The sequence below is a fragment of the Neovison vison genome, chromosome 9 (genome assembly GCF_020171115.1).
Source record: "Neovison vison isolate M4711 chromosome 9, ASM_NN_V1, whole genome shotgun sequence".
In the NCBI taxonomy this organism is placed as follows: Eukaryota; Metazoa; Chordata; class Mammalia; order Carnivora; family Mustelidae; genus Neogale; species Neogale vison.
This window is the reverse complement of record NC_058099.1, coordinates 53,998,783-54,013,454: the sequence shown is the minus strand read 5'-3', so window position 1 is coordinate 54,013,454 and position 14,672 is coordinate 53,998,783. Positions and strand designations below refer to the sequence as shown.

At 42.0% G+C, this 14,672-nt stretch overlaps 1 protein-coding gene across 6 annotated transcripts in view; it reads right to left on the bottom strand.

The window, feature by feature from the left end:
• Window positions 1–7,886: 7,886 nt before the first annotated feature.
• Window positions 7,887–14,672, bottom strand: part of NFIB (nuclear factor I B) — a 233,129-nt gene continuing 226,343 nt past the window's right edge. For 4 of the 6 annotated variants that reach the window (XM_044265642.1, XM_044265641.1, XM_044265643.1 and 1 more), the window contains one exon: window positions 7,887–14,613. In XM_044265642.1, the coding sequence (XP_044121577.1) occupies window positions 14,484–14,613 (130 nt within the window). In that variant the 3' untranslated portion in view covers window positions 7,887–14,483. The remainder of the gene's footprint in view (window positions 14,614–14,672) is intronic. The other 2 variants (XM_044265644.1, XM_044265647.1) reach the window with 1 other exon arrangement.

Genomic DNA, 14,672 nt, shown 5'->3' with positions numbered 1-14,672 from the left:
CATAACATGAGGTCGGAAGGGTTCTCTGGAAACCAATACAAACAGAGCCAGACACATTTTCCCTGGGGACCTGACATCCGGCTCTGTCTCTCAGTCTGGCTGCTGCCCGCACGTCCGTGCTTGTGAGCCAAGCCCTGGGGTTGGTTTTCAAATCTTTTTCAAGGTAATGACAAGCCTGATCCTCAACAGGGACTCAAAATGAGGGTGATCTTAGCAATCGGGACAGGAGAAACCCCCTCCGTAATACCTACCTGTCCCCTACTCCTGTTAGGCAAAAAGGGCGAAAAATTACATACTGGGACATGAAAAATGTGTAAGGAAGGCTCACTGGAGGAGAAGCTAGAATGGGTGTTAATGAGACAAGACTCTGAGGGTTGTAGGAAAGCCAAGTTCCTTTCTCTTGGACTTTGAAATTCCACATGACAAGCTCTTAGAGGGCACGGAGTTTGGCCTCAGTCCACAGGGCTGTCCATAAATTCAGCTATTTAAAAAAAGACAGAAGCAAGATCATCAAAACTGATAACAGCAATGACTGGCACCCTTTTGGTCCACTATGTACCTACTAGGCACTATGCTGGGGGATGTTCAAGCAGGATCTCATTTAACCCCCCACCACTACCGTTTAAGGTTGGTCTTACTGTTCCCATTTTACAGATGAGGATAGTGAGGCCCCGTGGATTTTAGTAATTCATGCAGAAAGTTTGGCTCTCTGCCAGGCACTTGTCATACTTTGCCTCAACTCTTTCAATGAGTTGGAGTTGCTCTCAGATGCTCATCATCCAAGAAATGCTGAAATGGCACGAGGAGCCCTGTGCCAAGGAAGGAGGAAGACACGTGGAAGGAGGAAGCCACTTTTGCTTCCTCTTCTGTCCTCTGTGCAAATCGTGGGGCTGGCCCATGGCTGCTGCCAATAAAGCTTTTTGAGAAAATGAAAGTGGTCATCTCAGCCACAGCTCCAGGGTGAATGATCTTCCACAGCTTGGAAACCAGGAAGCCAGAGAAGCTCATGTCAAAGACGGAAAACGTATGTAATGTCATTAATGAAACATAATGAGTTCTATGAGATGAATAAATGTTTCATAAGTGGATGGATGAATAAATGAATGATTTATCTCTTGAAAGTGCTTCCGAGCCTGGCTGGGCTATCTTCTCGTGCTCCTTTCTGACCAATTCTGGTTTGTATTGCCCTGTCTCTGGACCCCTGCTTAGAAGCTTTTGGTTTAGAAGAATTGGGCCCGAACAAAGCTTAGCCCTGTGAGATTAGGCCCTTAGAACTTCCTCGTTGAATTCACTCACAGTCATGATTTTTTAAAAAAAAAAAATGATTTAAAAACAAAAATCGCAGGATATATTTTACAGTCTCATCTCTATTTATTTCTTCCAGTAAACAAACAAAATTCACAGGGTGCCTGGGTGGCTCAGTGGGTTAAGCCGCTGCCTTGGGCTCAGGTCACGATCTTGGAGTCCTGGGATCGAGCCCCGCATCGGGCTTTCTGCTCAGCAGGGAGCCTGCTTCCCTTCCTCTCTCTGCCTGCTTGTGATCTCTCTGTCAAATAAATAAATAAAATCTTTAAAAAACAAAATTCACACTAATCCAAGAACGTTTCTGTGATTCTTTTTCCTCTTGTATAGGAAAGACAGTTCTCCAGACATACCTTCTTTAAATATAAAGAGCATATAACTTGCCACATTCAAGACATAGAGTTCTCTGCTTGAGGAAGATGCTGAAAATAGATGTGTGGTCCGTAATCTCAGAGCTTTAGAACTGAGATGTCTGCCCAAACTCACAGACGGGCCTTTTGTAAGCTGCAGGCAGTTGAGGCTCTCGCCTGGCCACGCTGAGCTGAGTCGGAAGGAGGAGGCCATCTTTGATCCTGAACCCCCACCTGGTTATGCCTCACCGTTGACTTCCATGCCTGCCCCCGGCAATGTGCGTTGGCACATCGCTTTGGCACGTGCAGGGCCATGCACCGCCATCAATGGGGTCCATTGTTTCACAGCCGGGCACCTGAACAGCAGGCTCAAACAATGAGGCCATACCAAGAACCCCTCCTTTCTCCTCAGGGCACCCACTGTGAAAGAAAACTTGTCGAGGCCTGGAAGCCCACTTGCATCATAGTTAGACTGCTAGGCCAACAGTGAACCACCAACGGCTCTGGGTGAACACATGAAGATGCTGTCAAATCTCAGGTAGAAGCAAGGCCGCAGGCCAGCACCGCGTTTGCGTCCAACATGCGTTCGCCTCCCCTCCGAATCGAATGTTAGGTGTCAAGATGGAAGGCGCTGCCATGATTCTGGGTGCTTTGGTTTTCACGAGGGCGCAAACACCCTTAGGCCGTCCTCCTCTAGGATCATTAGGAGGAGACCCGATAGCCTACCCGAACCAGGTTTTAACCCGAGCCACAAAATACCAAATCCCACACGCACAGAAGGGGGCTGCTCTGAGGAGAGAAGTTAGTACTCTTAGGACAGTCAACCTGATTCAGTTTGAAAATGCTCACTTATGACAAAAAAAAAAAGGATTCCATTTAAAAATGGCTTCCTCTTCTTCACATCTTTTTATTTACCTGTTGGTTTCTTTGAATTTAAAAGAAATAACTAAGAGGTAATTAATGATCATGGTGTTTGTAATCAGGCATGCCAGGGTTGTAAGCTTGGGTCCGCCGCATCAAAGCCGCGTGAATTGGGAGTAAATTATTCAATCTCTAAATCTTTCTTTTTTTCATCTGCAACAGGGGGATAATTATAGCCAAACTATTACTGAGAATTAAACCAAACTACGTACATAAAATATTTAGCATTCATAGAATAGTGGTTACCATTCTATGGTTTTATTAGAAACCCAATGACCAATTAATAAAAAATCTGATCATATATAACTGAGGCCATACTGAGTTTTGAATGTCCACCTTCCCCAAAACTTAACGAGATTTATAAGTTTGAAATTAAAATGGGTGACCAAACTATTAGACCTCACACAAATCCTACAACACAACAAAGGTCAATGGTTGCCTTAACCTCTAATTCAGATCTGGGTTTCAGATCTGAATTCTAAGGTCTTCAAGTTCTGTACCACTCAAAAAAAAGATAACCAAATGATTTCACCAAACCACATTTTAAGAGAGATGGGAAGCGGTTTAGGTCCGCTGGTCAGATGTTGTTTAAACCCTACAATTTCCCACTGCCTGTTGGAGCAATTCACCTCATCCTTCGGTGTGTGTGTTTTCTTATTGGTAACACAAGAGTGTTATTAGTACTTCCCTTTTGTGAGTCTTCTGAGGACTAAACAAATAGAATAGATGTGAAATACTTAGCCCAGGGCCTTCAACACAGGCCAACCCTATGCACTCTGGTATTACGGCCGACAAAGTAGTCTCCCTCTTACTTGAAAACTTTCCTGCACTCAATATGCCCTATTTGGTAGCTTTGTCACTGTGATGGGAAAAATCTTGATATCGGTGGCTCGGTGGGGCCTTTTAACACATGCTATTAATTTAACATTTGTCCACGCAAACCTCCTTCGAACTGGATGGAGAATGTGCCCTGGGACTTCTTAACCAGAGGGGCAGACTGAAGGAACGGTGCTGTAGAAACAGAAAACAAGAAGCAGAAAGCACAGAGCCTGCGGCAGCCCATGTGGATTTTATTAGCACCAGGTAAGGCGATCACACTTTAATAAGTCCTCCCAGGGAGGACGTCAGCGGGAGCACAGCTCAGTTTGGATTCCAGGCTACCCGGGCAAGAGGTCAAAGAGAAAATCCATACAATCGCCACAGATCCAATGGGTTTCTGTTCTCAGGGAGGTGAATCAGATTTTGGAAGTGCCCCTTTATCACCAGCCTTAAAAATTATCTGGGTCTCTTCTGCTTCAGGACACACAAAGTTTTATAAAGATATAAAAGCTAAATGTAGTTATATTGTTTATGTAGTTTAATTGATTAATCAAAAAATCAGGGTAGATAAAACCAGAACTTCTCTGAAAAAGCTGAAGATCCATTTATGTTTTATTTGTGAGGAACCCTTAAATGTATCAGAAAAAGGCACGGACTTCAAGGAGTCATTTCTTTCATCCGTGTCATACTCTACCTACACTGATTATGATTCAGTGACTGTCATAGAGCTGGATCTACAATGTACCTGGTAAGTTTACATTAAAATTTTTGTGGTCTTCATCCTTTCTTATGGCCTATGAGCAACATTTACATTTTTATGTTCTTTACTTTTTCTTAATTTAATAGGACCCTGGTTTTTCCCAGGCCACGCCTCATACATTAAAATGTTTAAGACCATTAAAGGCAGTTGATTACCTTCTGGTTTGTACCTATACTTTCTCCCAAATGAAGGAAGCAAAGGAGAAGAATTATTTCCTCTCCTTTCCCCTGTGTTCACAGAAAGATATAAAGCAACATTCATTAGGCTTAACCCTTGGCTTCTCAATGTGTGTGTGTTTCTGAAAGCTTATCTACAATGGAAAAGTGTTTATATTTACAAGTAGGGAAGGATATTTTTTTTCTCTGGGTTCCTATTACCTCATCTGAACACTTACTTGGAACCAACGGCTCAATCGTGAAATAGCCTCAGCAGTATTTCACAGATAAAAGTTCACAGCTAATGGGAAAGCCAAAAGTGTGTATTTCCCTTTACTGCATGTTCTTAAAATTTCAGTTTACACTGAGTTTTGCATGGAATCTTCTTTACTAGAAATCAACTCTTTCCGGACCAGAAAAATCAATTATTCATGACTCAGCCAGTGCCCTCTCCTTAAGCAAGACGCATCAGACTATGAAGCAATGGGGATGTTCAACTCTTCTGCGTAATTTTGTGTAATGTTGCAAACACCAGGTTGTTGACATGTTTGTGTTTTTGCAGATTACACAAGGAACTGCAGTATAAACAGACACTGGGCTGAAATTTTGTGAGAAGGCATTTGAATTTGGATTTCGTATCGTGTTCAAGCGCCACACTGTGACTCCTCTTTGCTGTGTCTCTGGATAGGTGTAAAATCACTTTCTTTTTGTGCTAACAAAGAGAAGTTTGGTTCTAGAGCAGTCGGTAAAAATGTGAGAAAGAGTAATAGGGAAACACATGTGATCAGTACCAGGTGGGTCTGACTCAACATTCTAGGTCTCTTCGAGAAGATTCTCTTGTCTTTCTGAACCCTGTGGGGCACTGGGCCGCTGGTGGAGGTGGTGGGTCTGGATCCCGTGCAGCCCTCGGCCATAAATAGTGCAGAGTTCACCCAGTTTCCTCAGCGGTCCTACTAAGGGGATGGAGGAGGTGGTGAGGGAGCCTCCGTAGGAACTGCCCAGGCCCCGGCAGTTGTTGAATGCAGTGTCATCAAACCTCACTCACCCTATTTGTTCCCTCTGCCTAGGTTCACCAAGTTAGGCTCCCTGCCCTGCCCTGGGCTGTAGCCATTTGTATTCTTGGCCCCAGGAGTAAAAAAACTGCATACCACAAAGCCTTCCCCACATAATCTACCCCCAGAGGAATCATCTGTCTTAAAAAAAAAATAGTGTAATAACTTCTGGGCAAATACAAGTTCCCCACCTCCACTCTGCCCTCAATCTCTCACTCAGGCCCTAATGTGAACTGCCCTGCTCACATCAAATCCAGCAGTGCAGACTGCCACGGAGGGGGATACTTCGTTGACTTTTTGGGGGAAGAGACAGTTCGAGCAGCCTCGGAGATGCCAACCCTGAGTGGAAAGAAAAAATCTGGGCAACCTAGTAGACAGGAAGTGAAGGGAGAATGCAGAGAAGGGGATTCCAGAAAGGGGGGGGGGGCGGGGAGGGTGGAGGGAAAGAGCGTTTTTTTGTTGCCTTTCCCAGGGGAGCAGCTGGTGTGCCTGTGACTCGGTGGGGCTCCTCTATATGAAGTCTGGAAAGCCGCATATCTCAGGCTTATCCATCCCAGATTTCACATCCTTATCCAGTCCCCACCTTAAGAGCAAAGAATGGAGCGTCATGTGAAAGGCACAGATGGCAACTGTCAGCTTGTCAGAGGAGGGAAAAGAGGTCAGACACCCGACTCTCGCCCTGGGCTTCCTCTTCCCTCCACATCTTCAGTTCAGTTCCCGTGACTTCTTTCTATTCGAGAAAACTTCTATTCCTTGCAAATTTGAGTGTCTCCTATAAAATAAAGCTCCTGAGAGAATGAACACAATTAAGAAATTAATGCTTTTGTTTCCTCATGAAGAAAGGGAAATATTGACATCACCTGGAGGGAACTTCTGGAAGCTACGATCGGATCATGTACAGGCTTGCAGCTTCCACTCAAGGAACGGTCTCTTGGAAGGGATCGGCTGCAACGTCTATCAGGAGAGGCTTGCTGCCACAGCACTGAAACTAAACGGGAAAGGAAGCCGTGATCTCTAACAGCATCTCAATTATTTTAAAATCACAACAGGAAAAAAAAAAAACCCACGATTGCCAATAACAATGGTTCGTGTCCTTATGTGCTCGCTGTAACAGAAATGATCTAATTAATCCATTCGTTCCTGATGTATGTGTCACACTAATAATAATAATAATTAATAATAATAATGGTAATAATCAGTAAGATGTGCCAGCCTCTGTAAGAGCTTTACATAAACAATCTTACCCCCTCGACAGCCTAATGAGACAGGTACTCTCATCCGTGTCTCATTTTACAGACCAGGGAACCAAGGCCAAGAAAGTTTATATACTTTGTTACACAGCTAGTCCAGCCGTTCCCTGCAGTTGAAATCCTGCCGTTTCACTCCGGAGCCTGGACTTTAAATTATCAGTGTTGTCTCCCAACTGCCTGTCTGTCCTCTGTCCCTAAATCCTGATCAATGCCAACGAAGCCCAACATTTTAAAAAGGCAAAAAGTGCCTCTATAGCTAAAACTTTTGTTTCAATTCTAATCTCCACAAACTATTTCCCAAGAGATGTCTTAATCTTCTAAGACACCCAATTACCGTCTCCCGTGGAACCTTCCAGAACACTCTTTTCTTTCAGTAGATGGTAGTCAACCGCTTTCCACACACCCCTGCATGCTGCTGTGGGGACCCGCTCAGGGGTCTGAGCCGCCAATCAGACTGTCGGCTCTGTCTCAGCAAGTCTTTGCTTGGAATGGTCAAATTCCAGGCATTTTTATCTCCCTCTTTTCAATGAAGCTTGCATTATTTTTGCTTCATTTGTGCACATCACTCAGATAGATCACAAAACCATACCAGCTCATTCCTTTTCAATGAGCTAGTCTTGAACTACAGCTGACTCCATTCCGAAACGCTGACTTCAGGGGGTCTGGGATTCAAGACCCCATCCTCCCAAATGTGTGTTCCACTTCCTTGTGAATAAGGAACCCCCGCCCTGACTGCCCCAGGCAGCAGCACAGCTTCGTGGAAACCTCGGGTGCTATTCCTTCTCGGGCACTGGAGGGAGACACTGATCCTCGGGGTCTCCTGTGAGCACTAAACCCACAGTGCAGGGTGGCCCCAGGGCTTACCTCTCCTGTCCAATGTGTGTGCGCTGGAGGCCCTGTGGTTTCCGCTTGGAGGGACCACAGTCTGGTCATCCGGGCACAGTTCCCTTTGCCCTGCTGCTGGAAGGCCTTTCCTGGCGGCGAGTGGGGCCCAACATTCTAGAACCGCACTTGCATTTTTGGAAACCGGGGAAGGCTTTACCAGTTGGACGCGCAAGGAGGGTTCACACGTCTATACCTGTGCCCGGCGTCAAATCGCAGGTATTGAACTGAAAGAGTCACTATCCCAGAGGCTACGGAATAAAACCAGTGCTACAAGACTCCCATATCGGAGGACCGGAGTCATCCTTCAAGATCCTACCGACCCCCAGCACTGACATAGGGAGAGGGTGGCAGGAAGGGGTCGAGGAGGAGGAAAATAAAACATGAGGCCAGAGTCTGTAGCATAGCTCATTTTATTGTTTAAACAGGTTTTGCATAGGAAATATATCCGCTTCCAGTAATTAACTGCAGTATGAGCAGCTGCTAGCAGTATAGGCTGGATATAACAGTAACAATCACATTAAGTCAAGCTTGATTTACACCAGTTTAAAACTTGTGGCAACTGAGTTCATTTGCAACCCACAAAAAGTACCCAAAGAACATTATCCTCCAACCGGGCATCATAAAAACCTTCGCTAACATTCTGGCCCAGTCTGGGGCTGATCCCAGAGGTCCGAACGCCAGAAATTAAGTAACTGTCATATAATACATCCTACCGCTAAAGGTTTGCAACACGGAGATTGTGCATGTGCCTCCTTTTTTAAAAAAATTTAATTAAAATACAAGGTTCTGTATTTATGGCCCATGAGGACAGAATGCCAAAAGTTTTAAAATGGATCAACCCTGGTGTGTAGCTAGCAAGCAGTAACTGACTACTCGTCACCTACAGTTGTACTAAATGTATCTAAAGAAACACACAGTCCTACAAAAGTTGTTCTCAGAGAAATATCATTGAAGTGGGGGTACCTCTTCCCAGGATGCTAAAAGTTCTATATGATATAAGCACAAATTAACAGCTTGATGAAGACATAATCTAATGCAGCTTTGAGAAGCCTATGCCTGGGATGTAGTTACCCCTCACATTCTACAATGTTGTAGAGATTTTTTTTTTTTTCCCAAGAAAATGTCATTTGAAACATATTTACAACTGAACTCAACAGAGACTGTGAAATTGAACAGGCACTGCTCATTTGTTTGAGTTTTTTGGTAAACATTTTGCTGGTTTTTTTTTGTTTTGTTTTGTTTCTTTCTCGTTTTGCATCAACTTTTATCAGTCCATGCAACTTCAATGCCCTCGATGAAGAATGCATAATAAGCCATACTTCTTTAAAAAAAAAAAAAAGACTTCCTTCTGCATAAAGAGATATATTTGCCACATCAGTCCCTGTAGCACAGTTTTCAAAACCATTCTGTCAAAAATTACAGTAATACAAGACCGCTTTAGTGTCACTAGCTTACTCTGCCCTTGGCATGTGGAGGCCACCTGGTGTCACCGGTAACTGTCATCATTTGAGACGAGCTCCTCAGAGGCTGGGTCTAGCGTCCAGGTAGGCTAGTAGCACTGAAGCACTTTTCACAATCTCAACATACATTTGAATTGCAACACACAGATATTTCTAAAGAGTATTAACTAGTGAACCCTTTTATTATTAAAAAAAAAAAAACTACTTACAACCATTGAAGAAAAAATTGCAACAAAAAAAAAAATGTAAAAATTGACCGTCTCCAACTTGTCCCCTTTACTATTAACAATGTAACCAACAGATCTGTGGCACGGACACAGTACAAAGAGTTGTCATGGCAATGAGTTTGGCTGATGCAAAGGTCATTGTGCAGGGTCAAAGGGCAAAAATCAGTGGTCCATGCTCTCCCCCAACCGCAGTGCTCCACCCCACCCACACAATTTTTAAGGAATTCGAAAAAACAGGGGAACTACCAGAAAGTGCAAAATATGAAGGCAGCTTTCAGCTCCTTCAGCATGGAGTAAAACATTCAATTTCGAGTTCGAGCTTTTACTATTGAACTTGAATAGCCTGCACATTAAAAAAAAAAAAAAAAAAAAAGTTTTCTATTGAAACCCAATTTTTTTTAAGTCCAGGAAGCATGCAGCTGGTTAATGTTAACCAAAGACCTTGACAGGAACATGTAAACTATATTGAATGTCATGCTCAGGGCCTATGTGCCAGCAATATTGTAGAGTTGTTTCATTAAAAATGAATACTGTACACTGAATATGGGATAACTTTCTGCAGCCTTCATTGTTTCACATGGTGCCTAGATTTTGAATCTAGGGACAGCACATGTCCTGATGTCCCACCGCTGAAGATGTCCCTGTGCAATCTCCTTTGTTGAGTCCTTATGAAGCTACCAGTCCCAAATCCAATACTCTGCTCCCTGAGGACACATTATGTGAGACATAGCACTGATTTCGTGTTCTGCCTATCCCGAATGCTCTGTGAAACTTAACCTTAAATACCATCACGTAACAATCACAAAAACTTTTGCTAAAGGCCGTATATACTAAAAAAAGACAGTGGTGCTTCTGACATTCTGAAATGCTCTGAAAACCAACTTTCCCAATACTAAATACAACAAAATAACCTTCATAAAATATAACTTTTCTCCATTTACACTTTTTTAAAGGATTAGTATCCCATGCTTTTCAAGCACAGGCATCTGTGAAATAACTCCTAACATGGACAGATTTTTTTTTTTTTTAATACATAACTTAAGAGGCTGGAGAGTTTTAACTCAAGTCCAGTCTCCAAACAAGGAATATTCTTGTTTACTTTAAAAATGGAAACAACATACAGTTCCATTATAATTGTTAAAAAGTTAGCTTTACAAACATGGGAATTTTAATTTAAAAAAAAATTCTTAACAAAACTATACAGTGTACAAATTACTGTCTACAAGGTAGGCGGTTCGTTAAGAAGATCTCTCGCTCTTCTCGCTACTTTGCAGCTTCACAGATTCATTCACATATTTTTTTTTTAAATGGAGCTGCCCACCCGAACATTACCCCATAACTATATTGCTATCATTAAGATTTTTGCCATGTCTTTATGTACAGTCTCCTTCACTGCCTTTTATTTATTTATTTACTTATTTTCCCTTAGACAAGCCTCCAACGCTCATGTCACTCCAGAGGAAACTTCAGAGGCACTGTGAGTGGTGGGCCACAAAGCCACGAAGCCACGAAGCCACGCAAGGAAACAGCTGAACAATGCTGCGGAACGCACAGGGGGCGAGGAGGGGCAGAAGACCACCCCCTCCTGATGCCCTTGGGTGACCTTCGCCATCCTGAAGCTCTGAGTTCTGGGGAAGGGAGGGGCGTGCAAGATCTGCAAGAGCGGGGCCCTTAGTCAGAAGACAGACTTCCCGGGGAAGAGAGGAGGAGGCCAAAAATTGGATTGGAGATTTTCCATAGATAGTAGTATCTTTAATAGTTTTCTCACAAAAGGGAAGGAGGAAAAAAAAATATGGATTAAAAAAAAACAACAACAAAAAACCCAACACTTGAACTAGGCCTTTGTAGTCAAGAGGCAGGCATGAATACCCACAGTGTGTAACTGACTTAGCTAGAACTGCTCATTCTCTGGCAAAAAAAAAAAAAAAAAAAAAGAGAGCGAGCGAGTCTGCCTTTAAAAAATACTGCGTGTCCTGTGAGGTTCGATGTGTTCACCTACTAAGTCAAAGATACGTGAAGAGCTTGGCTGAGATGAGCTGTTTTGTATCAGGGCAAGTATCACAGAAATGATCGGACTTACTTTTCAACCTGCGTGGCTGGGGTCCTGCTGTGCTATCCAGCATGTGGGCTATCAGACTGAATGGGCTAATCAAATACAATTCTAGACCCATAAGCATTGTCCTAAAGTATTCATTATTAAATCATATGCTGTGAGAACAATGGACAGTTTATTTTATTAGGCCGTGGCCCGGGGCGGGGGGGGGTGTCGGGGGGCTCCTCAAGACAGCCCTCTGTATGTGTCACTAATTCTGAAAGATTTTCCTTCTAGTAATGAATTCCCGCAATGGGACTGGGGGGCTGGGAGAGGGGTGTAAGAGCAAAATAAAACCAGCCTCCATTCACCCACTAGCCCTCAGGGGAAACTAAATCAAATATATATTTGAGGCACCATCCCTTAAAAAATCCCATCAGCATCTAATGGGCTTAATTCATCCACAGAAACATTAATTTCTGAATATTCTACATTTCCCTTCTGCTCTGGTTCTCCATTTGAAAGGTCAGGTAAAATGAAAGTGTTAACAAGATTTACTAATTTTTTTGTTCCTTAAAAACTGAACTTTGATTTTAATCTGAAAGTCCAAATACATTTACTATAGCAACCGTCTGTTCAATCCTCTGGATGTCGTAAAAAAAACAAAAAACAAAAACCAAAAACCCAAATGCACTGCCATCCATTTGAAGTAGGGAGTCACAGGTAAATCGTCCACTACCAACAAGGAAACTTAGAAATGGCCAAAGAGAAGTGGTGGAGAAAGACTGTGGGAGCACGCCTCCAGCTGGGATGATGGGTTTTGTAGGAGAAAATAGACCCAAACCCCCAAAGTGTGAAACTTCCACTATGTGGATTCTTCCACCGATATTTTTGCCAAATATGAGACAGGCTCACTCTCCACTGTGGGTCCGGAACTTTCCAGAAAAACTACCACCATCACCACCACCACCAAACCCCTCCCCCCACAAAAAAAGGACCAAAAAAAAAAAAAAAAGAAGAAGAAGAATAAGGTAAGACAGTTTTAAGCCAAGTCTGCCTCCAGGAGAATTTGTTGTGTTCACTTGTTCTTACTATTTCTGTTGTTACGAACACCAGAAATGAGTTCAGCCTGCACCCCAGGTGGGAAGTTTGAGAAGGGGGAACCTGTGTAAGTTGAAGTTTGTCACAGTAGACAGAACAGTCGCTTTGCAGCCCAGGCCCATCTCAGGGGGCACTGCTTCTTCACAGCTACACTGTAAAGTGTTAAAAATCCTCCCACCCCCCACCCCAGAATATATATATATGTATATTAAAAAAAAATCCCCTGTCCATCTCTCAGTACACAAAGGACCTCATCACACTGCAAAAATAGCAGTACCCACTTTGGTCAATTAAAACAAACAAACGAAAAAAAGCATACATTATTTTTTTTTAAATCTGTGTACTTACCTATAATAACCAATACAGCTAAAAGCACTACCTACATAGGCAAAACTTGGTATTGCATAATTCGTATAAATTTGAAACCCCTCCCCCCCAAATATTAATTGGAAGATGAAAAACATGAAAGGTTAATAGAAAAAACACCAAAATACTGAAAATATTGCTGGTCGATTACAATTTTTAAGCGGCAACTATACACAGCCATGATCTGCTTTATAAATGTGAGATAAAGGTATAACTGTCTAAAAAATCCAAGATGTCACACATTTTTCTTCGTCTGGAGTACAAAATATTTTGTCATAAAAATGGTAAAGATTTAAAATGATAATAAATGCAGCAAAACAAGTGTAGTGATGTCACTTTTTTGTGTTTTTTTTTGTTGTTTTTTGTTTTTTTTTTTGTTTTTAGATTTCAAGGCAAGGCACGTAATGTGGACATTATATCTTCGTGCAAATTAGGATTACTGGAAAGAGTATTTTTAATTAAAATTTTAAGAGACATAGAGGCAAAATGTGTCTGCCCATGCACACTACAGATCTGTCAATACAAGAAATTTGTTGAACAAGGCTAATGTCTGAAAGCACCATGCAAGTTTTCAGCACCCTCATTACAACTGTTTTCTCAAGAGTGCGTTTTTACATCCTACACCCTGGCGTTCCCAGTTTGTAAACTGTAAGCTTTACCCTCGTGACATGGATTTGCCTGCCTCTTTGTCTCTGTAATGCAGATTTTATAGAACCTTTTGTACGTACACCCTATGGGTTCTTGATGCAACCAGTAATTTTAAATAAATAAATCCTACCTCCAAGGAGGCTGCAGCTAAACCAACATAAGTGCTGTGTTTTCGTTAATTTTTTTTTTCTCAAGCACATGATTTGTCTTGATTTAATGCCTTTTTAATGCCCTCAAAAACTGAGGGGAAAATAAATTTGTTCAAAATTATTTTAAATTCTTTTTAATCCCCTCAATTTAGAGTCCAAGGGCTGAAGGACTTATAATCATGATTCCCCTTTAGATATAAATTTATAAATTGCACTTGCCTCTGTTAAGTGTTTCTTTTGTGGGGAAAATATTATATTAATTTTTACTGTTGCATGCAGAGATAACACTTTACCTACATAGAGGCATTTCTTCCATAGAGCCTTTGTGTTCAAACTGTTTTTTTTTTCTTTTTTCTTTTTTTCTTTTTTTTTCTTTTCTTTTCTTTTCTTTTTTTTTTTTTTTTTTTTAAGGTTTCAAACTGGGTTACACACTGGAAAAGGCTGGGTTAAGGGCCAAAATTGAATAAATCTGTACTGATAACTAAAGGCTACAGAGATTTTATATATATATTTTTTTAACTTTTAGAAATCAGAGTGCTTAGAAAATGGCTGGCTCATGGCTCCGTCACCCAGCACCTCTGATGCCGCCTCTTAGCCTTCGTTGGTGAGATAACCAGGAATAGTGATTCCATGCGTAAACAACAAGAATACTAAACCAATAAAACTAGCTTATCATGCAAATATTAAGGCATCTAGAAAGTCAGTTAAAATATATTGTCATAGAGACAGAACATCTATTTCCCAGCGGACTTCATGTAACAAAGGCTACGTTGCAGGGGCTGCGATCTACCATCAGCGAAATATCATCGACCCTTTTTTATGTCATTACAGTTTCAACCTTAAGGGAATTAGTGATTGTAAGTGCTGCAATTGCTGGTCTATATATCTTCTTTCTTCAGTTGCTTTCCTTTCTCCCTTTTTGTTTGTTTTGTTTTGTCCAGTCTTCCACTTTTCCTTTTTTTTTTTTTTTTTAATTTCTTAAACTACTGTTGTATTTCATTTTCCCTCAGTTGCTCGTTTCTGCTTGAAGGAAAGGTTCTCCGATTATGTTCAAACCGTAATTTTGGACATTTGCCGGTAGGATGGGTGTCCTATTTGATACTTGGAAAGGAACCAAGCTAGCCCAGGTACCAGGACTGTTGACAGGAGAGGAGCAGGAGGGAGGGAAGAGAAAAAGAAGAAACACAATGTTAAC